This window comes from Citrus clementina, unplaced genomic scaffold (assembly GCF_000493195.1).
Source record: "Citrus clementina cultivar Clemenules unplaced genomic scaffold, Citrus_clementina_v1.0 scaffold_6, whole genome shotgun sequence".
NCBI classification, from domain to species: Eukaryota; Viridiplantae; Streptophyta; class Magnoliopsida; order Sapindales; family Rutaceae; genus Citrus; species Citrus x clementina.
In genome coordinates this window covers 9,229,378-9,256,453 of record NW_006262139.1, presented here as the reverse complement: position 1 = coordinate 9,256,453, position 27,076 = coordinate 9,229,378, and the positions used below count along the sequence as shown (strand labels likewise).

Sequence of the window (27,076 nt, the reverse complement as noted above, 5' to 3'; positions counted from 1 at the left end):
GTGTCTTTTTTTGAGAACTTGGGGTTTTGGTGACAATTTTTTCTACACCTTGAGAGTGTAAATGTCATTTTCTTGAGAAATTATTTATACCTTTAGTTATTTGAGTTATATACATAAAAAATTGAAATAAAAAAGACCATAGATATGATAATTTCAGGGACATAATAATCAAATCACTGTTTATTGCTTTTATTATTGCATGAGTATTAGTTGGTTCAACTAATAAAATCTTTTAAATTGATACAAGATTAATGTTGTTCGAATCCATTCTCAGGGATGGGGATGTGTTTGATTTTTATTCTTGCAATTCTTGAAATATCTATTGGATTTGTTATAAAATCAAATTTCACTTAAGAGAATAAATTGTAAATAATATGTTTCTTTGCAATTATACCGAAGATTGTGATAGCATAATTTTTCATTATTTAGTTACTATTCTTGCTGATTAGCCTGAAAGAAAGGACTTTAAATGTTGCAAAACAAATAATGGAATATTGAGCATTTAAAAGTGAGTTGGTAAATTAAAGAATAATAATGAGAGAATTGTGAGGTACATGTATATACACTCTTCTGTTGTCATGTTTATATTTATTTTTAATATCGAGTGGAAGTATATATTCACTTAGTTTGAGGCTTTAAAATTGAGATGCATACATGATAGAAATTCAGCAAGAGGAGGAATACGCATTGAAGTAATATGTATTTCTCTTAGCTTTCAGCTTGGATCCAGTAGTTTTTAAGCTTTAATAAAAAAAAATCCTCATGTAAAGTGTTGATTTTTCTTACTTTGTCATTGTGAGTGCACACATATTAAAAATCATTTGGTATCTTGAGCAAGTATTTTTAGTAATATCTAAGTGATGTGCAAGCCATCTATTCGTCCACAAAAAGGGTAATATGCAAGTGAAATTAGCAGACTTGAAAGCGGGAGTAAACTTATTTAGAATAAAAATGTAAAAATTAAAAAAAAAAAAACATTTGGAGTTTTGTTAGATTTTTATGACATTTAAGCAATCTCCATGCGATCTATTCATGGTAAAGTAATATATAAGCAAGTTAGTATTCTATACTTTTTTTAAAAGCTGTGACATAATTTGTATATTACTTAACTTGTTTCTCATTAGTTAGACGTTACATAATTGTTATGTTAATGATGATACATACATTATTAACAACTACTTAGTATTTGAAGTATTAGTTGGGATACAAAATTTATATGTTAAGATTATCCGGCTTCATAACTTAGATTGCGAGTTCCTTACCCCTGGACTTTCATAGATATCATGATCCCCATAAAGATCTTAATTTTTGGATTAGATATGACATGTACGAATCTATGACTCTCCGTTCTGTTATACCTTAACTTTGATTTAACTTGATGGGCACCCTAAGTATTAAAAAAAAAAAATTAAACCAATCATCATTAGATTTTCGATATTTACTATTTAATTTAGTTTCCATTTATGACTTGAGGAATGTTCGAATTTGGAGACAAGACTCAAGTTCCTTCCTTGATCCTTAAAATGAAATCTTTTCATGTTCCTTTCTTGTTACTTAAAATGCGAACCTTTGTTGTTCCTTTCTTACTCTTTAAAATGAAAATAATTAATTTATTGCATTCTTAATCTCATTGTTCCTTTCTTGATTTTTTAAATATCTATTTCTTTTTCAAGTATCTTTATGCATTTTTTAATTTTTAATTACATGAGATTATTGTTCATATTACAATTTATATTATATGAGAATATTACTAATATTTATAATCAAACAATTACTAGAACCAGTTCACATTAAATCTTATATATCTCTGTCCAAATTTTTATCGTTTTTAATATTCGAGAGACGTTTACTCCATTCACATTTTAAAAGAGAGAATACTACCTTCACTCATAATTGAGAAAGAAACTAAATCTTCATAATATTTTTGTGAGAGTTCAAACTTCTATTCTCACAATTACAAAAGAGTGGTTCTGGCCGAGTGATTCTTTATGCATTTCTTTTGCCTTAAGTTCTCTCTCATTATCATTTCTAAGCAACTTATTGGGTGAATAAAGAATAGAATAAAATTTTAGAGTCAACAATTTGATGATATTTCTTTTTTTTCGAGGAAAAATTGTTTTGTCCTTTTTATTTGTAAAAGCGGAATGCTATGTTTGAATCTTAATGTAAATCTCAATGACATTACATTCTAAAAAAATTATTATCATATTAGTAACACAGAAGTGGAAGTTGATAATATTTTTTTTTAATTTAAATTTATATATCACACGTAGTTAAAATCTACATGACTCCTAGGGATGACAAAATCCTCCACGGGTTTGGGGCCCCATGGAGCTCGATCCCAAATGGGAAAAATTTTGAATAATTTTTGGGGAATGGGGTGGGGAGTGGGGGAAAAATAATCCCCAAATTCTTAATGGGGTGGGGTTTGGTTTTGTACTCCCCACCCCACCCCCACCCCAATCCCCATTAAATATAAATATGTTTTTAATTCTTGTTTAATAATTTTAATTTTATCAATTATAATGTCAATTAATATTTTTTTTTAATTTTTATGCAATATAAACAAGATATGAATGAAAGAAAATCTTATAATATTTTTCAACTCTGAAACATTGTTATATTTTCTTTTCTCTTTTAAGGTGATACGCTCTTTAAATATTTTTCACTTTTAATATTATTTTAAGATATTGTTTTAAACTTTTAGATTTTTTTTAAAATAATTTAAATACTTTATAATATGATGATGATTTTATTTTAAGTTTCTAATTTTTAACTTACTAAAATAATATATTTATACATATTATAAAATAGATAAATGGGGAATGGGGAAATCATTACCCACATGGGGATTCTCCACCCCCACCCCACCCCCACCCCACCCCATTGCCATCCCTAGTGACTCCGAAAAATATATGTGACATTATCATCAAGTACTATAGAGTGACTTAAAAAAAAAAGAGGTTGATTTGTACTTGAAAGGGTGCGGATGTCACTTGGCCATTAATCAATGACATTTGTTTTTTTTTTTTTTTAATTCAAATCCATTACATCATTTTTAAAATTTTTTAATTATATTACTTCTTAAAGGTTTTCAAATTTAAAAAGTAAAAAAGATATTGTAGGTACAACAACTTAACTGAAGAGGGTTCAAATTTAATTTCTATTATTATGTGAGTAAAATAAAAAATAAAAAAATTGTTATTTACTTTTTTTTGTAAAAGCATAAACAAATGATATAAACTTTCATTTGTTTCATTTGAGTCCTTGTAGTGTTTTCGGATCCTGTTAAAAAACCTTTAATAAAAAGATCATGCTGTAGTTTAAGTGTTCGATGTAAATATTAGGTGCAAATATTAATTATTGAGTAAAAGTGATTAATTACTTTATTAAATATATATAATAACTGCTCTATCTTTTCCAAATTTAGTATATGCATATCCCACTTGTTAATATTAGTTATAAATCCTATTAAAAAAACCTTTCAATAAAAAAAAAAAGCAACAATATTAAGTGTGCATTGTAAATATTAGTTGTGAATATTAGTTATTGAGTAAAAGTGATTATCTTACCAAATACATATCATAATTGCATATATACACAATTTACAGTAAGTCCTTGAATAAGTTGATTTCAGAGTTATCATAACTATAGAAGGACATTACTGATTGTATTTTATTAATTAACAAGTGACAATGAACTTTGACAAAGAGACTCACATAAGAACTTTCAAACTATACTTGCTATTGTGTTAAAAAATAGGGACTAAAATGTTATTATTCCCTAATTATGTAATTTTTTTTTTTAAAAAGTCCTACTTTTATGATCAATATTCCTCTATTTATGTCGCTGTCGCTCTTTACCAGTTTTTCGTCACTGTTCTGTCAAAGGCTTCCTTCACAAGTTCCTTCTCTTGCAAGTTCAAATAATTTTTTTCCACTGTTTCATGACTTCATCTGCTCTCTGTCACGCGCATACACTCTCTTATATATAGCAACGATCAGAGAGCAGTGATATTTGCTGCTTTACAAAAATACCAAAGCAAAACAACAGTACCCATTTGAGCTTTTACTGTCACTGTGTTCTTTGTTTCTCATTTTCACACTCATTGAATCTGTTAGTAAGTTCTTATTTGGATATTTGGGTTCTGGGTTAGTCTTGTGTTTTTCGCCCTTCTTTTGGTTAATATTTGATATTTAGTCGCTTATTAATTGAGTTTGATTTTGCTGCATTGTCTTGGTTTGGTCATAGATGGATATGTAAGTTTGTGTGTGAATGTAGTGCTAAGAAATAATTGTTTTTGTTGAATTTTGGTTGTAAAAGTGTTTGATGGATCACTTGAACAGCCATGGAGCCTGTTAGCATGGAATCGGACACAACTGAGGAAGTATCTGCTGACACCCTGCCCTTTGCCAGAAAGTGAGCTTGACAAAATGTTAATTTATTTAATGAAATTCTTGTTTTTTGATGATTTTTCTCACCGATCAACGAAATGGATTGTTGATTATGCCATCAAACATTTGTTTTCCTTTTTTTTTTTTTTGATTTTTAGTTTGATGATTACTGGGTTTCACTGTACTGTGTTGTTGCAGTTATCAGCTGGAAGCACTGGAGAATGCACTTAAGCAAAACACTATTGTGTTTCTGGAAACTGGGTCTGGCAAGACTCTAATTGCCATCATGCTGCTTCGAAGCTATGCTTATCTTCTGAGGAAGCCCTCGCCTTTCGTTGCTGTCTTCTTGGTTCCAAAAGTGGTTCTGGTACCTCAGGTATGCTCAGATATGTGTTTGTGGATTCCTATCCAGTGGAACTCTTTTTTTCTTTTTTTCAAAATTCAGCCAGCAATTGCAGAGGGGGGAAAGATTGCCCCTTATTTAATAGAATTGAAAAGTTTTTTGCCATTAAGATTTTAAAATGCTTGATCTGGGTTAAAGATAAAAGAGATAAATATGACATTTCTTTGTATTTATACAAGTAGCTTCCAAACAAGCTTCATGAGTTTTAGATTTGTTTGTTGAAGCTTAAGTTTTTGAAATTCAGACTGGAACTAATGTGAAAATCATTATATTTCAAATTCAGATATTAGTTCTACCATCGAATTTCAGAACTTGTTAACACCAAAGAAGAAAATCTTACACATTTGACTTCTATTGATAACTCTTATTAAAACTTTTAGATTTGGTTTTTGTTTATGTCCAAAAGTTGTATATTGCCGACATTGTAGAATTAGTGGATGTTCCCTGGAGTTCAAATTCAAAAGTTTGACTTTTCATTGCTTTGATTTTGATTTTATATTTTATGCTTTACTTTTTGTTTTTTTAAACTAGCAAGCTGAAGCTATTAAAATGCACACCGACTTGAAAGTGGGTAAGTACTGGGGAGATATGGGAGTTGACTTCTGGGATGGTGCTACATGGAAGGAAGAAATGAGCAAACACGAGGTGAATTCTTACATATATAAAATAATAAAATCATTCATGAGTTATATGTACTCAATTCAAGTAATTACTTTGCTGACTTAATTCAATTAACTGGTTTGTTGACTCCATTATTTGAATTAAATGATCCCTTAGTTTTCTGTTCTTAAGGTTACTCATTGTCCTTGTTGCTTTCACTTTTTATTGACGACTGGCATGATTTTGTTTATTGCATTCTCTGTTGTTTGGTCTCGGTTTTCCTAAAGCTTTAAGCCCACTTCCCAGAGAAAACTGCATCACAGCAGTCTATAACGCATTTCATTATGTTTCTGAAAAATTATATGGAGTTTTAAATTCTTATCCTTTCTTAATGATTCATGGTAAAACTCACTTTTGAAGATGTCATGATGGGTTGTTAACATACGTATAATTGACTTTTGGAAGCTTTCTTCCATATCCATGAAAGGCTGCTACTTTTCTGTATAAGATCTCACATTCTTCTTCTTGTGACGGTGCTTTAGCTTTATAAAATTTGAGGGACTTTGTACACAGTGAGTAGTAATTTCCAGTTGAATCCCTACAGGTACTTGTGATGACACCTCAGATTTTGCTTGATGGCTTGAGGCTCAGCTATTTTAAACTAAACATGATCAAGGTTTTAATACTTGATGAATGCCATCATGCCAGGGGTAAACACCAATATGCTTGTATCATGACGGTGAGTTTTCTTGACGTTTGTTGATATTGTTGTTTGCTTCTTTTATTTCTAGTTCAACCAATTGTTCCTTATGATAACATTTAAACGACAGACTAGAGTAAGAGAGATATCAGAATCTTATTAACAATTTCTAGTTTGACAGGTTGTTTCACAAATCGTAGCTTCATCGTCATCATCTTCTTCTTATTCATTTTTTGATTACTACTACTAGTGCTGCTGCTGCTACTACTACTATTATTATCATTTTTAGCTTTTAATCTTTGTAACAATTGAGTGAAGTAGGAATTCTTAGGAAACTGTTGTTTGATAGAGCTAAGTTCATATTTCTTATGGAACTTTGCTTGTGACAGATTTGCAGAGTAATATGCTAGGGATTTTCTTTCTTTCTTTCCTTTTTTCTTTTGTCCGGCAACTGATCTACTGGAAAGTTTTGTGTATGTTAAAGTCTAAGATGTTGAAAGTCAGCTATAACCATGAATCTGCAAATGTGTAGTCACAATTATGTATCTGAAAGTTAATGTTTCTTGTTCATTTTGGTACATCATCATGAGGTATAACTGTTACATTGCTTGCCTTTTGCATTATATTACATTTTTCCCCCCCTCTTTTGCAGGAGTTCTATCACCGTCTATTAGAAACAGGTGACTCCAATCTTCCTAGGATTTTCGGGATGACCGCATCTCCCATAAAGTCAAAAGGTATTCAAAACTTGACAATATCTGATACAATGTTATTTCATTATGGGTATGGCATCTGAATCATTTTTGACTTATATCTTTTTGTTGTAGTTTCTAGTTCAGAACAAGACTATTGGCAAAAGATTCATGATCTTGAGACTCTTATGAATTCAAAGGTTTCTTCTTTTCTTTTATGTTTTAATATTCTCTTTTATTTTTTATGTTATGCCAACTATTTGGGAAAGACATAAATCAAGGTTAATCAGAAAATTTAAAAAGGTATCGTCTATTTTTTGAATAAAGAGGTATCACTGATTACGGCCTATAAATACGTACATACTTAATCTTGTAAGTCTGTATTCCAAATTTTTTGTAACGTTTGTTTCATTTTAGCATGGTCCAGCTTGGTGGTTCAGTTGATACTATTTAGTTGATTATTCTTACCTTCATTTTCTTGTACAATAGGTCTATACATGTGCCAGTGAATCCGTGCTCTCTAATTTCATACCATTTTCAACTGCAAAGTTCAAGTTTTACAAGTACGATGAGATTCCACATGCTTTGTATACCCACTTAGCTGATGAACTGGCAATGATAGAATTAAAGGTGAGTATTCTCAGAGTAAAAACTTAGATTGCAATGTTGAGATTATTGTTTTTCTGATCGTTGAAAAAATAATCATCTTATCCTGCTTGTAACATACAGACTGTCTGAACGAATGTAATAGTTGACCCTTGAGATTCATATTTAGTAGTAGAGTACTTCATTCTATGAAGAGAGTTATAGTAAGGGGAAAAGAAAGGGCTAAAGGGAAATGAGTTTTGCTGAAAATGATACAAATAATCTATGATTTAAGAATGTAATACGCTAATTTTTATTTTTTATTTAAAATTTGTATCTATCTAACTTCTGAATAGATGGTATTAAGAGGTAAACATATGTATGTGTGTGTGTGCGCAAAAAAAAGAAAAAAAAAAAAAGAGAGAGAATATGGTAAGTCTAAATGAATGATTCTATACCATATGTTTGTCCATTTATTTTGATACATGAAAATAAGTGCTAACTTATTTTTGTATTATAGCAACTTTTCAAAAGAATTTGAAACCAAGAATTTGACATTTGTATCCTTATATTGTCAAATGTTAAAATGAGCAATAAACTATATTTGATGTCTAAAAAATTATGTTATACCAACAGTATCGGATAGCCATAAATCAAGTTCTTTAAATTGAGATAATAAGCTACAATTTCTATTGTTTTATCTAAATAATTTATTCTTCTAGGAATCCTGGAAACCTGCTGAGTCAACGCTATCAAGAGAGAATCAGAACTAAAAAAAGGGAAAAAGAAATCAAACTTTTGTTATCTGATCAAAATTTTTGAAAATCACCATTAACTCAGAGCAGCAAACCATAAAAAAATTTTTTGAATAAGTTAAATGAAGATGTAGATGGACTTAAATCAGCAAAACAAACAACCCCTAAGTACGAAAATGGATGTACAAAATCTATTTAATGTGTTGACTGGCCTTTGCAACTTAGGATTTGATTTAATCTTACCCTTTTTTTAATTTGAAGAATGTATATTTCAGTACTTAATTTCTCTGAGAAATGTTGGAATTGATCATTAAATACAATAGTGATTGATGGCTGCTGACTAGATCTATTGTATTTCAGCATACTCGATCATTGGAAAATTTGGATCTGAATGAAGCTCAAGCGGAATTAATAAGGAAGAAAGTATCAAAAATAAATTCAACTTTGTTATATTGTTTAAGTGAGCTTGGTGTTTGGTTGGCATTGAAGGTATTTATCTAGCGTTTCTTCATTATTTTGCACTTCTATTCACCTGCATGTATTATTATAATTTACATGTGTGTTTCTGTAATAGGCTGCAGAGACCATATCATGCTATGAAAGTGACTTTTTTGCTTGGGAACAATTGGATGGGTTTGGTGAGACAATCATTAAAAAGTTCGGTTCAGATGCATCTCAGGCATTGGTGACTTATGTACCATCTGGTATTCTTCAATTTGCTGAGAGAATTGGAGACTTAATTGTGTTATCCTTACGCGCTAATGTTTGTCCTTTCTTTTTCTCCTTTTACTCTAAATTTAGGCGCAGAGTGGTCCATAGGTGATGATTCTAAATTTAACTTGGATTCTGGGCTTCTGACGGAGAAAATTGTTTGTCTTATCGAATCTCTTCTTGAGTACAGGTTGGCATGCCTGCATGATCATTGATTTTCATAAAATTAATTTTAAATAATTTATAAATTCCAATATGCTCTATAATTTTTAAGAATCGTTCTGTTAAGTAACAGCCCAACCTAAAAACTGAAGTTGACAGCTGTGGATCCAATAATAGTATTCAAACACAAAAATAATATCTAATATAACAACAAACATGAACTCAAATGTTTATAATATTACTAATAAAATAGGTTAGGATAACTGTACTTGATTAGACAAACTATGATATCATGTTAATTACCCAGTTAACTCAAAAGCTTGAACTGATAGACGCTGCCTAGTACTATTTCAGCTCTTAACACCTTGAATTTTGTTTCCAGGTCCCTTGAGAGTGAACACACCATATAGTGCATACAGTATTATTTTCTATAATATAGTTAAGACTCTTATAACTTTTCCACAGTATTTATTGTTTAGTTCAATCAATTATGCAGGTGGCTTACAGCAGCAAAATAGAACAGAAAAGGGGAAAATATGTAGGAAAAAATAACTAGTTTGGAAGAATGTTGTAAATTAATTAGATTTTTGTTTTTTGTTTTTGTTTCTGTTTTTTATTTTTATTTTTAAACACTCACCCCTATTTCAAGTCAGGCCAGTTGTATTCAAAACTCTGATCAAGAACAATTAAGTTTAAATGCTTGATGAATTTACATAGGGGGATGAGTTCATCTTGAATTAAAAAATATAAATGGAGGTTCTTGCATGCAACCTTAACCTCAGGGAAAGCACCTGTTCTACATCTGTCCTAGTGTGAAGTGTTAACCACACACACACAATCACACAGAGGGAAGTGTTAGCCTTTTGGAAAATTGATGCCTGAAGAGGTGCTGAGTGTTTGCTTCATCGCATGATTAGATGGTTTCACCAGACAAACCATAATTCTAAAGTTGTATAATGTCGTGCATTTTGAATTATATTAGCCAGGTCCAGCTCATTCTGGATAATCAAAATAATTTGTATAAGATTTTTCTTTGTGTCAGTTTTAGATCGTAATATTTTTCTGATTTTTTTATTATTGTATAATGTCGTGCATTTTGAATTATATTAGCCAGGTCCAGCTCATTCTGGATAATCAAAATAATTTGTATAAGATTTTTCTTTGTGTCATTTTTAGATTGTAATATTTTTCTGATTTTTTTATTATTGTGTAAACACAGGGGTGTGGAGGACATAAGATGTATAATTTTTGTAGAAAGGGTCATTACAGCCATTGTGCTTCAATCTCTGTTGAGTGAGCTGCTTCCAAGACACTGTACATGGAAGACTAAATATATTGCTGGAAATAACTCAGGGATACAATGCCAATCAAGGAAAAAACAGAATGAAATTGTGGAAGAATTTCGTAGAGGCTTGGTATGTTTATATGCGATTCCAGATTTCAAGTGATGTTCTTTTTTCTTTTGCTCCTAATTACCATCTGCAGGTGAACGTCATTGTTGCAACATCAATTCTGGAGGAGGGTTTAGATGTTCAAAGTTGCAACTTGGTTATTATGTTCGATCCTTCACGCACTGTTTGCAGTTTCATACAGTCTAGAGGTCGTGCTAGAATGCAGAATTCGGATTATTTACTAATGGTGAAGAGGTAATGCCTTTCGTTTCTCATAACAGTCAGATATTTATTACAGCCGTGGAATATTTTATATTGCATTTTTTTTATCTTCATTTGTTTAAAATTATTCAAATTGTTAAGTTTTCTGTGTCATTGCTAGAGTATTTTATTCTCTTTTTTGATAATTTATAGTGGGGATTCTACTACACAATCTCGGCTAGAGAACTATCTTGCTAGTGGGAACAAAATGAGAAAGGAAGTTCTTAGCCATGCATCTCTTCCCTGCTCCCCTCTTAATAATCATATGTATGGTGAGGATTTTTACCACGTTGAAAGCACAGGCACAATTGCAACTCTTAGCTCCAGCGTTAGTTTGATATACTTTTACTGCTCACGGCTCCCTTCTGATGGGTAAACCATTTTGGACTCATTCTTGCCGATAATGCTAAGCTCTTCGTTATGTATTTATTGTTTAACTCTTTTGTATTGTTTCCGTACTATGGCTTAATGCAGTGTTGCTTATTTCTGTTGGTTTTATTTTCTGTAGATATTTTAAGCCTACTCCAAAGTTTCATATAAACAAGGAGATGGGGATTTGCACACTGTATCTTCCCAACAACTGCCCTATACAAACTGTTATTGCACAGGGAAACATTAAAACTCTGAAGCAAGCTGCTTGTCTTGAAGCTTGCAAGAAGCTTCATCAGATTGGTGCTTTAACAGATAATCTTCTTCCTGATATTGTTGTCGAAAAACATGATGCACAAAAACGTGGTAACTTGCATAAGAAGCCTTTAGTTTTGTATAATATGAGTAGCTTGTAAAGTGTTGTTGTATTTTGAATGGTTGGAGAGCTATAACCATTCATTTTTTGGTTTCTTCATTTAGATTTTTAAACCTTCTTTCGTGTTTCTTTAATGTGCAGGGAATGAACCTTATAATGCTGAACATCCCATTTACTTCCCTCCTGAACTCGTGAATCAGAGTCCACAAGATACGAAGATAACATACCATTGCTACTTAATTGAATTGAAGCAGCACTTTAACTATGATATTTCAGCTCGTAATATTGTGCTTGCTATGAGGACTGAACTTGAATCTGAAATTAAAAAAGTGAATTTTGATTTGGAAGTTGAAAGGGGTAGATTGACAGTCAATCTGAAACATCTTGGACGAATTCAGCTTATACCAAATCAGGTGTGATATCTGGTTTTTTGACTTCAACTTGATCAGAGGTGTGACATATACTTTTTAAGCTTTTTGTTTTGTAAACTTTATTTAATTTAAATTTTTCAACATGTTCCAGGTCCTTCTTTGTAGGAGGTTTCAGATAACTCTTTTCAGAGTTATTATGGATCATAATTTGGATAAATTGAATGAGATTTTGGATGGATTTGAGCTACGGGATAATCTTGAGATAGATTATCTTTTGCTTCCATCCACTGGACAGTTAATTGATTGGAAAACTGTTGCTACTGTGTTGTTTCCTCGTGACAATGGTTCAAAGCATAACATGAATTGTTCTACGATGTTTAATGCTCGTATTGTACATACCAAAAGCGGTCCGCTGTGCACATGCAAGATTCATAATTCTCTAGTCTGCACCCCCCACAATGGTCAGATATATTGTATCACGGGTGTTTTAGGCCATTTGAATGCAAATTCACTTTTTACGAGGAATAATGGAAGTGTTACCACATACAAGAAGCACTATGAAGAACGGTGTGTACTTAATACTACTTGTAGAATATATATAATTTTTTAAACCACATTTTAATGTGGATACGTCATATTTATGCTGTATATACATAACCTGAATGGCTGAATTTCATCTTGTACATTGCAGTTACGGTATCCAGTTGTGTTTTGATCGAGAACCATTGCTTAACGGGAGACGCATTTTCCATGTGCAAAATTACCTTAGTAAATGCAGACAACAAAAGCAGAAAGGTATCAATTACTCATTTAATTTGTTCTCTTTTGCGTGTGTTTGTGTGTGCGTGCGTGCTAATGTAAAGTTTTAGTGTTAGCGAAGCATGTTTGAGATGTCCCCCAAGTGTTTAGTTTATTTGAAGTGGTTAACTGTTTTCTGTTGCCCTGTTGGTTGTTATGCACTGTCTTCAAATCTGACAATTATGACACCAATTTTTTGATCTGTTATTGTTCTTGTGGGTAAGCAAGTCAGAAAATTTAAATAGTGGGTGCTAGTCAGTTCAACTAGTGAGATCTCTTGTGGTGGTACAAGAGGTTTGGGATTTGATCCTTGCTCGCATGGGTAGGGACGGGATTGGATTACCATCATGCACCTTAAATGGAAAAAAAGGCCAGAAAATTTGACCAAGTTTTTGACACAATTTCAATTTTTGCATTTTTTTTGGCAAATTATATCAGCAATGTTGGTATTTTCCAAATTATCTTTTGTCCAATTGTCAACTGAATTTTCACTTCTTGCAAAAGTTTACAAACGTCAATTTCATGAAAATAATGGATGGACTGCAATGCATTTTTAAATGAGTCTATGTTTGAATTGCTTGTTAAGTGTTGTAATTATGTATATTTCCGAGATTTTGGTAGTCAGAATACTGAAGAGAAATGGTGTTATGACTGTAGAGTGAGTTTACAATCAATACATGGTTGGATCTATGCTCTTTTGGCATGTTGAGATTGGTTTATGAGTTTTGTGACTAACTGAATATCCTTTTGATCGACTTATTGCTAGGTCTAATCCTTTGAAGTATTACATTTATTTTGTGCGATTTGATCTTGTATCTGTTGTTTTCACAGAACTGTGAAAGCAATCATATATATTTGAAAGTTTTCAATCTATTCCTCATAATTTAAACCTGAGTCTTTTGTTGCAGAGCCGAGTAAGATATCTTTTGAACTGCCTCCTGAGTTGTGTCGGATAATCATGGCTCCTATATCACTCAGTACATTTTATTCTTTCACGTTCGTTCCATCAATTATGCATCGTCTTCAGTCTTTGCTTCTTGCTGTCAATTTGAAGAATATGCTTTTGGATCATTGCATGCAAAATGTTACCATTCCAACTATCAAGGTATTCTGCATGTAAATTTTATATGCATTATGTGCCAAAATAGTAGGATGTGCTTAATGATTTCAAGTTGCCCTAGGTACTTCACTTGTGAACAATTAAATGAATGGGATAATGCTTGTACGTACAATGTGATTAATGGATATATTATATCATGAAGTAAATACTTGACCCAACAGGTTAAACTTATAAGGGCCCTAGTGTTCAAAACTCTTAACATGCCCAACAAATGATATTACAACCAAAAGATATGAACTGAACAACTTAACATGATATAATTTAATTAATGCAATAAGAAGGTTTGAAACAAGAAATTGCTTGATCATAAAAAGTTCATAAATGAAGACTTTCTGCTCACTAATCAGTAAGTTGGTGAACAGGGCAGTCAAAACAAAATCATCACTACCTTTCTTGGTAGACCTCCTATAAGTATGTTGTTTATTGCGGGACTTATTTCATGCTGATGGCCTTTCCCATCCGTGCTCTGGTCCCCTTTGAACTTTTTGTTTGAATTTGCACTAACAGCGACTCTTCGTGTTAGGTGTTGGAAGCAATCACTACGAAGAAGTGCCAAGAGGATTTTCATCTAGAATCTCTAGAGACTCTTGGAGACTCCTTTCTTAAATATGCAGCTAGTCAGCAGCTATTCAAGACATATCAAAATAATCACGAAGGCCTTCTTAGTGTTAAGAAGGAACGAATAATATCAAATGCTGCACTTTGCAAGCTAGGGTGTGAGCAAAAACTCCCGGTAATTTTACTTTTCCAGCAATGGATCTGAATTTTTTTTCTGTCTTTTGTCCGTATGGATGTGTTCTTATGACTTTTTCTTCTATTTATATTTTATTCTTTTTTAAGCTGTAATGTATCTTCCATCTTGTGTCTGGAGTTGTATGTTTTTTCCTATAATTACTGGTTATTGATAACTATAACAGCATTGCCTCCTCTCTCATATAATGTTGGTTTTTAATTATATCGGACGAAATTCTTTGTATCAATTCTTCATTTGTTCCTCAAATTGATATCTTCGGTGCAATATTTCAGTCTTCTAGCTGTTTTTGAGTGCTAATCACAATTATTAGGCTAGAGAGGGGTTTCTGGAGATCCATTTCTTTTGCTCATAACATTGTTGATTGTCTTATTTATAATTATGTTGTTATACCAAGTAAATCAAATGAATGTCTTGTGACTTGCTTCTGTTACTTCTAAAATTGCAGGGATTTATCCGTACCGAGTCTTTTGATCCAAAAATGTGGATAATTCCTGGTGATAATTCAGGAAGCTATGAATTGAATGATGACTCACTTTTCAATGGAAGAAAAATTTATGTTACTGGAAGAAAGAAGGTTAAAAGTAAGACAGTTGCTGATGTAGTTGAGGCTCTAATTGGTGCATTCCTCAGCACAGGCGGGGAAAATGTGGGATTAATATTCCTGGATAGGATTGGTATAAAGGTGGATTTTGTGAATGTACCATATCAGCGGCAGTTCCAAGTACATGCAGAGAGGCTTGTTAATGTCCGCCATTTAGAGTCGCTCTTGAATTACTCATTTCGTGATCCATCTTTATTAGTCGAGGCCTTGACCCATGGTTCTTACATGCTTCCCGAGATTCCAAGATGTTATCAGGTAATTATAATAAAAATTCCAGTAAAGCATTTTTGTTTATGATAATAATTACAACAATAGATAGTTTCTGCCTCTCATACTATGTCCTAGTGATTTTACTGGCACTAAATGAGTACCATTATAGGATATATTTCCCTTTCCTTGAATGTTATGTTTTCTTAATGTTGGATAACTATAATGTGATACCTGCTTTGCAATTGCAGCGGCTGGAATTTCTTGGAGATGCAGTGTTAGATTATCTCATCACTGTTTACTTGTACAACAAGTATCCCGGACTTTCGCCAGGATACTTGACTGATATGAGATCTGCTTCTGTAAACAACGATTGTTATGCACTGTCTTCAGTCAAGCATGGGCTGCATAAGCATATTCTGCACGCTTCACATGAACTGTACAAGCGGATAAACATCACTGTTGACAGTTTTGAGAAATTATCTTTGGGATCTACTTTTGGATGGGAATCTGTGACATCTTTCCCTAAGGTTAGTTGTTTGTAAGACATGCAGTATAATTTTTATGCATGCTAAAATTTGGCTTATCATTGCTTTGTTGTATCCCTATTGGGGTTATCACTGCTTCATTTTCTGAAAGACACCTTCTGCCCAATGTTCATAAATCGAAGCATTTGTTAATTGAGGTTGAATGAGTTTCGGACGGGCAGTTTAATTCGATATGGCTAGCAGTTCAAGTGAGATTAGAGAACTACCGTAAAGTTGGAAATGATTCTTGACTTTAGTCCTTCACCAGTCACATTGTCAGTTTGCTATAATTTTGCAAGTAAAATGAAGAAATTTTATTTATTCTGTTCATCTACATACTAGTATGCATAAGACATTCATCTACTTTACTAGTATGCATAAGACATCCACAATACAAGAATGTTGGGCAATTTGTTGATGACTGAAGGAACAAGATCTTAAAACTCTTTGTTTGTATTTTTTTCTTTTTCTGACATTGACTGAAAAAAAAAAAGGCCTAAATTCAAGTACATCATGATATCATTAGCGTTTAACCCATTTGTTGAATGTGTGCTTTCATTTTATTAACAACTGATTTGGCTGCTGAGTCACTTGTTTATTTCTCTTTTTATGATGTGCCTAAACATCCATTGAGCATCTTCCTAATTTTCTATAGGCACTGGGAGACATTATCGAATCCTTGGCTGGGGCAATATTCGTTGATTCTGGATGCAACAGGGAGGTAGTGTTTCAGAGTATAAGGCCACTTTTGGAGCCGATGATTACTCCTGAGACAATGAGATTCCACCCAGTAAGGGAGTTGACCGAGTACTGCCAAAAAAATCATTTCTCTATGAAAAAACCCGTGGCTTCACGGATCAGTGGTAAGGCTGCTGTTACCGTAGAAGTCCAGGCAAATGGTAGGTTGTTCGAACACACATTCTTAGATGCTGATAAGAAAACAGCTAAAAAAGTTGCATGCAAAGAAGTGTTGAAGTCCCTGAGGGCAAGCTTTCCTGGGACTTAGCTTCATTCGAGTTAAAAAGTTTTGGAAGATGTGAAGAGCTTGCATGTGCGGAGTTAAGGAAGAACAGCAGTTATTAAGCCATATGTATTAACATTTATATCAGAATTAAATGGAAATGAATATATTGAGTCAAGCATGCTATTTTTTTTTCTTTAATTTCGTTCTTTTTCCTTTGAAACTATTCTCTTGATAACCCAAAAATTCTTAAAACCCACTTAGCGAACTTGAACTAGAAGGAAAAAAAAAAATTGAGCAGTAATTGAAAACTATTTGAAGATAAAGAAATGACGTGTCCAATAATGATGATCTAGTTGTTTATTGGTATTTTTCAGAAAAGAAAATTAGACAAAGCAATCAGACGAAACTGAACAATAAAAACTTTGGACTTGTTTAACATACTTAGTACAAAAGAAAAAAAATAAAAACAATTTAAAATACGACGAGTGTGTCAATTTATTCTTAAATGAGTCACATAAATAGATTGACAGATTATGATTATGTTTATGACACCACAAAAATAATTATCATATGGAGGTTTGCGAATTGAGGTCTCATGAACATGAATGCGATATTGTTAATGAACAGATTGATACGAATACGAAGACAACAAAATTATTAATGTCAATTTTTTGTCAATCCAACCATGACAAATTCTAGGAATATTTGTAGTATATTACCATCCCTAACTTTGCTCGAATTCTGGACCCATTTTGGTTAAGAATTCTAGGAAATTGGCAGAAAATTCTTTTTTTTTTTTTTTGGTATTGAATAGTTGTCATATTCTACACTTCTAGACCACTAAATTAGCAAAATTAACCTAAAAACTTAAAAATCAGTTTAGATGAACTATATTTATCCAAACACTAATCTTTCGTGCATAGCATGTTCAAGTAAACAATAACATAATACTAAAAAAAAATTGATAAGTTTTTAGGAATATTGAGGACAATATACAACTTGTTATAAGTAGCTAGTAAGTTGAGGTTGACAAAATCCAAATTCGGATCAGGATGTAAGTGCACCCAGATTCAGATTCACATTTACATTTTTATATTCGGTTCTGCATCTAGATCCATAAAAAAATAAGCGGATCCAGATGCGAATAATATTCGCAATGGATGCAGGCGGATATTCCAGATATCCGGATCTGCAAGTATTAGTATAAATAGGGAGGGGAAACACACCTCTATACTTTTTCTTCACTTCTTTCCCCTCAAATTTTTCTTCTCATCTCTCTTTATAATATATTTTCAATAAATAAAATTAATTTTCTTTCCAATTTTCAAATACCATTTTCTAATTATGTATTTTTCAATTTCAATAATTACTTTTATTTCAATTATGCAATTATGCTTAGCTAAATACCAATAGTTAGGGTAAGGTGAAACTCATAGTAGAGAAATATGATTTAATCAAAATTTATTTTTAATTATATAAATTAAATTATTTTCTATTTAATTTTATCCATACTTTATATTTTAAAATTTTGATTTATTGTAAACAAACATGAGAGTTTGGCATGATGAATTCTTAATATTTTAGTATAAAGTATGGTAAAATGGTATTTTAACTTATTGTAGATAAGTTAAATTTTGGCATACTAAGTACTTAATCCATAATAAAATAAATGGGAAAATAATTGTAATTTATACAATGAATCTTTTAGGCAATAAAATAAAAAGAAAAAGATTTGATTAAATTGTAATTACCACTAAGAGTGCATCCATAACCCTAATTAATTTAATTTCATTAATTAATTTAATTTCATAATTTTGCTTAAATTAAGTTGCATATATTTAAATTTTATTTTTATTTTTTTAGTAAACTAAAATAAAAAAATTAAATATTTTCTCTATAGATCGATCTCGGACTCAACGAGCTACAATATAACTAGGTACTCTTATATTTGAAAGTAAATTAAACACTTTTGAGTCGTGTCATGTATTATAACCTTTGTCGTGATAGTATGGCGGGTTAGTGTGTGTGCGTGGATGGTGGGTGGTGGGGCTTGCTTGTAGAAGGAGGCGACTAGGGTTAGCTATTATGGATAATTGGCAGGTGACGACAAAGGAGTTTAAGGCGGGCGAACTGACAATTGTAGTTAGTATTTGTGAATGTTTGTAGTGGTGGCCAGGTTTTGTGAGTGGTACTGGTGGTGATTGTGATGGCGGTTGTGGTGATTGCTAGAGTTTGTAGATGGTGATAGTAAGGGGTTATGGATGGTGGCGGCGGCTAATGAAGGAAAAAATGTGGATAGAAGTTAGAACATAGTTGTATAATTTTTTTTAAGGAATTTACCACAGGCATGTTATGACACTTGGATATTAATCTAATTATTCCCTCATACTTAATAATTATCATGTTATGACTTTTGAGTTGAGTAATGTCCAAAATACCCTCAAATTAAAATTTGATTTCCAAATACACGACTATAATTGAGTATCTTTATAGATACACTACTACAGTCAAGTATCTTTATAAATACATGACTACTGTCGAGTATTTTTTTATATACACGGCTATAGTCGAGTAAATTAATATATACATGGTTGTAGTCGAAGTTCATAAATACACGACTGCAGTAGAGTAACTTTATATATATACGATTGTAGTAGAATAACTTCATAAATAGACGACTATAGTCGAGTAAGTAGACTGAGAATAAAAATTATCTAAAACACTCATTAGAATAATAACGCAATCAGCATAAGTTTCAATACATTAAACCTCAATACACCAAGTAACATAGTTTTGATACATTCCAGAATCATAAATAAGTTTTAGGAGAATACGAGTTACCACTCAATTATCATAACTAATTTGGTTTATAGGGATCCAACACAGAGGATAAAATGCCCAATCTGATACGACGTTTTGCTTCGTTGTGAACACTTTGTAATCTGGTTCTGAATACCCATTAATTTACTCTAAATACTCAGCAACCCCTGGTTGCTACCCTTCGAAAAGAACATAAGCCAGACAATCCAGCTTATCCAACTGTAAACAAAAAAAAAAAAAAAAAAAAACTTGTCAACTAACTATTACAAATATTAAAGAAATTAAGACAATTATATACTAAAACGGACAAGTATTATTTAGGCTTAAACCTTCGTATGCTCTACAGATTCTTACAGATAGACATATAGTCAAAAGCTAAGATAAATACAAAAAGAAAACCATCCAAGGGATATAATAGCATGTGGAATTGTTTGTCTAGTAACTTGCTAAAATACATGACTGCAATTCATTAATAGTTAGAGGACATATTTAATAAAACAATGCATTTTTTGTACTAGTAGCATGGAAGTGTGTCATAATAATTGGAACATTTTACTTACTTACCCGACAACAGTTGCGTAAATTTATGCATACACGACTGTAGTCATGTAAAACGGGTGCAGTACAACATTTTTTATTTTAAAATTTTGAGAGTAAAATAAGAGGTTCACAAATATTGTTTAAAAGTCCATTACCTACGGTGATATGATAAAAATGTAATGAAAATATAAATTGTTTTATTATTTATCACAAAGTAAACAAAACCTTTACGAACAATATAATGTGAAGAAGATGAATAAATAACACATAAAATAAATGTAAAGTTTTAAAAACCCTTGTTAATTAGATGAATAATAATTGTAAACCAAAATCTCAACACATTGGTTGTCCATGAGTGATTTTGAGAGTGTCTTTGAGTGATTTTTTTGTAATGGAATGAGTGAAATAGTAAGAATGAAGGAAGTTTTAGTGTGGCTTTTATCTCTCTTAGGGGTATTTTAGTCAATACGCAACCCAAAAACGCATATATACATAATTATAAAGTATGGGATATAAGTAAATAAATATCCTTGTTTTGGGGTAATTTAATTAGAAACCCCCTTTTTTATACAAATTCCTATGGTTAGAATTTCATTAAAAGAAATTAGGAAAATATCATCTATACCCGAAGTTTAGGAAATTGATCACGAAGGCAATTGGATTTTAAAAAAATGGATATTGAGACTTCTCTTGACCACAATACCTTTGACTCTAATATTTTATAATAAATAATAATATAATATTAAAATAAATAATGTATACATTTTAAAATATTTTACAATCTATTGGACATATTTTATTGTATTAAAATAATTTTTATAATAAATGGAACATAATATTAAAATAAATACGTTAAAATTTGAATGATATTGAATATTATGTAAAATAATAATTTCAACATTATTATTACGTGAGATTTTTTAATTGTAAAATGTATTTAGCCTAAATATTTATTTAAAATCTTTACAATAAATATAAATATATCACTGAAAATAAAAACTTGTTTTTAAAATAAATTTATTTATATGTTAAAATATTTTAATATTGTTAGAATTCTAGGCATATTATATTATTTATCTTATATTTGTAATTATTACTATATTTAAAATTAATTTTCTAGTTACTGTATACAAAAGACACTATAGTCAAAAAACGTTTTTGGGGTCTATTTTTGAGAACTTAAGAGCCTTTGTGATAATTTTTCCAAAAGTTGGCCCCATTAAATTATTGATAAAATTAGTTATTTGAGTAAAACCAAAAGTTGAAATAAAAAGGACCATGTATATGGTAATTTCAAGAGCATAATGATAAATGCATATTTTTCATATAATTTGCTATTAATTTCTCCATCTTTTTCTTGTTTTGGTCTTAAATATTCTAGTTATTTTAGTTAATTTTTTATTTAGTAAATTATATTTTTATTTTGTTATTTTAGGTATTTTTTGGGATTAAAGAGATCGAAGCATTCAGGAAAGAAATCTGATTAAGAGAATCAGAACAAGAAAAGAATTGAAGATTGGAAGACAAAAGTGCACAAGAGATCAAGAATTGGAAAATGAAAGTAAAAAAGGAAGCCAAGCCAATTACAAGCTAAGCCATCACATGGAGCTAAAATTGGAAAAAGGAGATTGCCATCTAGAACGTGAGAGGAAGAAAAGAATAAAGCCTTTTGGCTTTAAGCATGGCCAATCAAAAGAGTTTGTGAATGAAGACGAAAAAGGAAGCAAATATTTTACATGACAATTTAAATGGCAAGCACGTTATGAAGTGGCGGTTTTGGCTTGGATTTAATTCTTTCCATGCAAGGATTTAAAAAGCCACAATTGAAGCATTATATAAGGGCCAAGCGGAAGCAACACAAGGGGGGATATTCGGCAACCACACATACAAAACAATTTGCAGCCGCAAAAGAGAAAAAAACATCAGCAGTCGAAGGGAATTAAAAAAAAAGGCATCCACTTGAATTAATTTCCATGATTGGTTTTATCAATTCTCTTATTCCTAATTTAATTATGTTAGGCTAGATTTTCTATTTGGTTGAGGGTGAATTCAAAACCCCAAACATGTTATATGATAGAATTGATATAGTATGTGTATGTTTGGTGGTGGCGAATGATCATTTAACCAATGTTTTCATCATTATTATTTCTTTCTCCTTTAATTAGAGTTTTTATTAAATTTTTGTTTTCATAGTTTAATTTCTTTATTTCTTGCTATTTAGTTAAAAATTCAAAAACTCCCCTTTTATTTATAATTGACATTTTCTTTAGTTAGATTAATTTATATTAATTATTTCTGTTATTATTTTATTTTAAGTCTTGCTTGAGAGTTGATAATAACTATAACTAGTATAGTCTCTGTGGGATCGATCCTTACTCGTTCTGTACTAATTATTTATACTAGTAGTAAGGTTTTAAATTTGGTGCACCCTAACGACACTACCAAATTTTTGGCGCCGTTGCCAGGGATTAGCGTCTAGTTTTTTTTATTATCACTTGTTTTATTTTATTATTTTTATTTTTATTTCTTTTCTCATTTTATTTATTTATTTTATTTTAATTAGTTATTTTTTGTTATATATTTAGATTTTCATGAGCATAGAGGACATTCGATTGAAACTCGAACAACTTAGAGCAACCTCATCATATTCAGAAGTCGATTTTGCCATCCACATTCCACTCTCGAAGACAGAGCCAGGCAGCCCAGAACCCGAACCAATGGCTCAGAACAACAACCGAACACTTAAAGAGTTGGCAGCTCCTAACTTGGACCAGTAACCCTTATGTATTGAAAATCCAAACGCTCAGGTAAACTTTGAACTCAAGTCTGTGATGATTCATCTTCTTCCTACTTTTCATGGTCTTGCAGGAGAGGACCCAAATAAGCATTTGAAGGAGTTCCATGTGGTCTGCTCCACAATGAAACCAGCCAGAGTTTCTAAAGAGCAAGTTAAACTAATGACCTTCCCATTCTCTTTGGCAGATTCAGCCAAGGAAGGTTGTACTATCTTCCCTCTGGTACTGTCACTACATGGAATGTGATGCGTCAGCTATTTTTGGAGAAATATTTCCTAGCATAAAAAACTAGCAGCATTTGAAAAGAAATTTGCGGAATCTGACAGTATAATGGAGAGTCACTTTACGACTACTGGGAACGATTTAAAAAGTTATGTGCTAGTTGCCCCCACCATCAAATAAGTGAGCAACTCCTTATTCAATACTTTTATGAGGGTGTACTCCCTATGGATAAGAGTATGATTGATGCCGCTAGTGGAGGAGCACTTATGGATAAGACACTAGAAGTAGCCCGAAATCTCATTGCTAACTTGGCTGCTAATTCTCAACAGTTCAACACCAGGAACGATCTATTGCCACCACCTAAGCGAGTCAATGAGGTAAGTATTACTTCCCTCGAATAACAAGTTTCAAATCTTACTTCTTTGGTGCAATAATTAGCCCTAGTGCAACAGGTGAGACCATGTGGCGTCTGTTCCATGGTCGGGCATGCGACTGATATCTGCCCTACTCTCCAAGAGAGTTCACATGAGCAGACCAACACAGTTGAGGGGTTCCTAGGCCAACCAAGACAAATGTATGACCCATATTCTAATTTTTACAATGAAGAGTGGAAGGATTACCCTAATTTTAGGTATGAGAACCAACAACAAGGCATTTCTAATATAGCACCGTCTCGACCACCGAGCTACCCCCAACAGCGGGTGCAACAACCTTACCAAGTTTGGCCACCTCCACCGCCTCAAAATCAAGGTACGTTTTTGGAAGATTTTGTAAAAGCTCTCGCTACTAACTCTATGCAGTTCCAACAGACTACCCAGACACAACTCCAACATTTAGAGAATCAAATTGGCCAACTGGCCACATCTATGAGTAGGATAGAGGCTAGAACTTCAGGAAAGTTATCTTCTCAACCAGAAATTAATCCAAAAGAGAATACTAGTGCTATGTCTCTTAAAAACAAAAAGTAGTTGGAACCATTATTAGCTAAGCCATCAAAAGTGTCCACAATATCATCGCACTTTGTGACTAATCCCTCCTCCGAGCCTCTTCTTTTAACAAGGAAAGACGATTCCCACTCTACATTGTCACTCGACCCATCTGGCCAGGTAAATACCCCCTCACTTCAAATTAAGACTCTTTCCATTCCTCTACCATTTCCTAGCAGGTTTAAACAATCCAAGAAAGAGGAGTAAGAAAAGGAGATCCTTGAGACCTTTCATAAAGTAGAGGTAAATATTCCTTTACTTGATGCTATTAAACAAGTGCCGCGTTATGCAAAGTTTTTGAAGGAATTATGCAACAACAAGCGAAAGTTAAGCAGTAACAAAAAGGTAAGTGTTGGAGAGAATGTTTCTGCTGTACTTCAAAGAAAACTTCCCCCTAAGTGCAAGGATCCAGGTACTTTCACTATCCCTTACACTATTGGCAATACTAGATTCGAAAGATGTATGCTAGATTTAGGGGCCTCAATTAATGTTATGCCATATTCGATTTATAACTCCTTGAATTTAGGTCCAATGGAAGAAACTGGTATAATCATTCAATTGACTGACAGATCTAATGCTTACCCAAAGGGGGTTGTGGAAGATGTTCTTGTGTAGGTCAATGAATTGGTCTTTCTAGCTGATTTTTATATCCTTGAAATGGAGGATAAGTCGTCGCCCAGTCCCACTCCTATTCTGTTGGGGCGACCTTTCCTTAAGACAGCCCAAACCAAGATTGATGTTCACGATGGAACTCTCACAATGGAATTCGATGGTGAAGTGATCCGCTTCAATATCTTTGAGGTAATGAGGTATCCCAGTGATGTTCATTCTGTTTTTGCCATAGATGATATTAATACTTTGGTGCAAGATTTCTTTGAATTATCTGGTAATAACAATTTTGAAATTGCCACAAGCAAAAATCTTACGAAAGATGATTCTAAGGAACAAGCAAATTTGATAAAGTTGGATAATAAGGTAGAGGAAGCTATGGCGATCTTAGATAAAGCAGTCCCATTATGCACCAATGGGTATAATGTTTCTTACCTTGAATTGCCTTTATTAAACGAGAAACTTTTACCTTCAGTTATGCAGGCACCTACCTTAGAACTTAAGCCACTCCCAGAGCACCTACAATATATTTACTTGGGTGAGAATGAAACACTTCCAGTCATAATTGCTAAAACCCTCTGCCTAGTTCAACAAGAAAAGTTAATTAGGGTGCTTCGGGATCACAAGACGGCGATTGGCTGGACCATTGCCGACATTAAGGGAATTAGTCCTTCCATGTGTATGCATCACATTTTGCTAGAGGAAGGGTCTAAACCAACGAGAGATGCACAATGCCGTCTTAATCCACCAATGATGGAAGTCGTAAAAAATGAGATACTGAAACTCCTTAATGTGAGGATTATTTATCCCATTTATGATAGTAAATGGGTGAGTCCTGTGGAGGTAGTTCCAAAAAAATCAGGCATCACAGTAGTCAAGAATGAAGTAAACGAGGTTGTGCCAACTCGAGTTCAAACTGGGTGGAGAGTTTGCATTGACTATCGTAAACTGAATGCAACCACTCGCAAGGGTCATTTTCCTCTACCATTCATTGATCAAATGCTTGAAAGGTTAAATAGTCACTCTCATTATTGTTTTCTTGATGGTTACTCAGGTTGTAATCATATCGTTATCGCTCCGGAAGACCAAGAGAAAATGACCTTTACATGCCCCTTCAGAATATTTGCTTACCGACGCATGTCGTTTGGTCTTTGTAACGCTTCTGCCACTTTCCAAAGGTGTATGATGAGTATTTTTTCTGATTATGTGGAGAACATTATTGAGGTATTTATGGATGATTTTACAGTTTATAGCGATTCTTTCGATAGATGTTTAGATAACCTCACACTTGTGCTTAAACGATGCATTGACACTAACCTTGTGCTTAATTGGGAAAAATGTCATTTTATAGTTAATCAAGGTATTGTACTAGGCCATGTTATTTCTGAAAAGGGAATTGAAGTTGATAAATCTAAGATAGACTTTATTCGCTCCTTACTACCTCCCACTAGCGTGAGGGAGGTTCGTTCTTTTCTTGGTCATGCAGGTTTCTATCGCAGGTTTATTAAGGACTTCTCCAAAATAACATTACCCCTATGCAACTTACTTCTAAAAGATGCAACTTTTGACTTCAATGATGAGTGCCAAAGAGCATTTGCGAAGTTAAAAGAGGTTTTGACATCGGCCCCTGTGATTCAACCACCGAACTGAGATTTACCATTTGAGATCATGTGCGATGCCAGCGACTATGCTGTTGGAGCCGTGTTAGGCCAGCATGTGGGCAAACTTCCTCATGTCATCTACTATGCCTCCCGTACATTGAATGATGCACAACTCAACTACTCCACCATAGAGAAAGAACTTTTAGCAGTTATCTTTGTCTTAGAGAAATTTCGTTCTTATTTGATTGGATCTAAGGTAATTGTTTGCTCTGACCATGTAGCTATTAGGTACTTGCTCATTAAAAAGGATGCCAAATCGCGCCATATTCGATGGATACTTCTATTGCAAGAATTTGACTTAGTGATTTTAAATAAGAGAGGTTCTGAGAATTTGGTGGCAGATCACTTAAGTCGACTTACCTATAACGAAGATGAACTTCCATTGCATGAGAACTTTCCAGATGAGCAGTTATTGCAGGTAGGTACAGTTACTCCTTGGTATGCAGATATTGTCAATTACTTAGTTACCAGGACAGTACCGGAAGAGCTAAACCGTGCACAAAAGACCAAGATCACGAGTGATGCCAAGTACTATGTGTGGGATGAGCCATACTTGTGGAAGCATTGTTCTGATCAAGTTATTAGAAGGTGCGTACCCGAAATTGAATTTACTTATATTCTCACATTTTGTCATACTCTGGCTTGTGGAGGACATTTTGGACCAAAGAGAATAGCCCTTAAGGTACTTGCGAGCGGTTTTTA

General features: G+C 32.7%; 1 protein-coding gene across 1 annotated transcript; it reads left to right on the top strand.

Annotated features, from left to right (window-relative positions):
* The first annotated feature begins 4,136 nt into the window (after positions 1-4,136).
* Positions 4,137-16,916, top strand: LOC18039277 (endoribonuclease Dicer homolog 2). Its single transcript, XM_006428616.2, has 23 exons — positions 4,137-4,151; positions 4,347-4,419; positions 4,593-4,770; positions 5,329-5,442; positions 6,002-6,136; positions 6,750-6,834; positions 6,925-6,989; positions 7,279-7,419; positions 8,490-8,618; positions 8,704-8,833; positions 8,931-9,030; positions 10,222-10,417; positions 10,488-10,648; positions 10,808-11,026; positions 11,163-11,389; positions 11,541-11,812; positions 11,922-12,337; positions 12,462-12,565; positions 13,477-13,673; positions 14,212-14,421; positions 14,888-15,298; positions 15,502-15,780; positions 16,433-16,916. The coding sequence occupies exons 2-23, from the start codon at positions 4,349-4,351 to the stop codon at positions 16,781-16,783; spliced, it is 4,191 nt and encodes a 1,396-aa protein (XP_006428679.1). The 5' UTR covers positions 4,137-4,151; positions 4,347-4,348; the 3' UTR covers positions 16,784-16,916.
* The last annotated feature ends 10,160 nt before the right edge of the window (positions 16,917-27,076 follow it).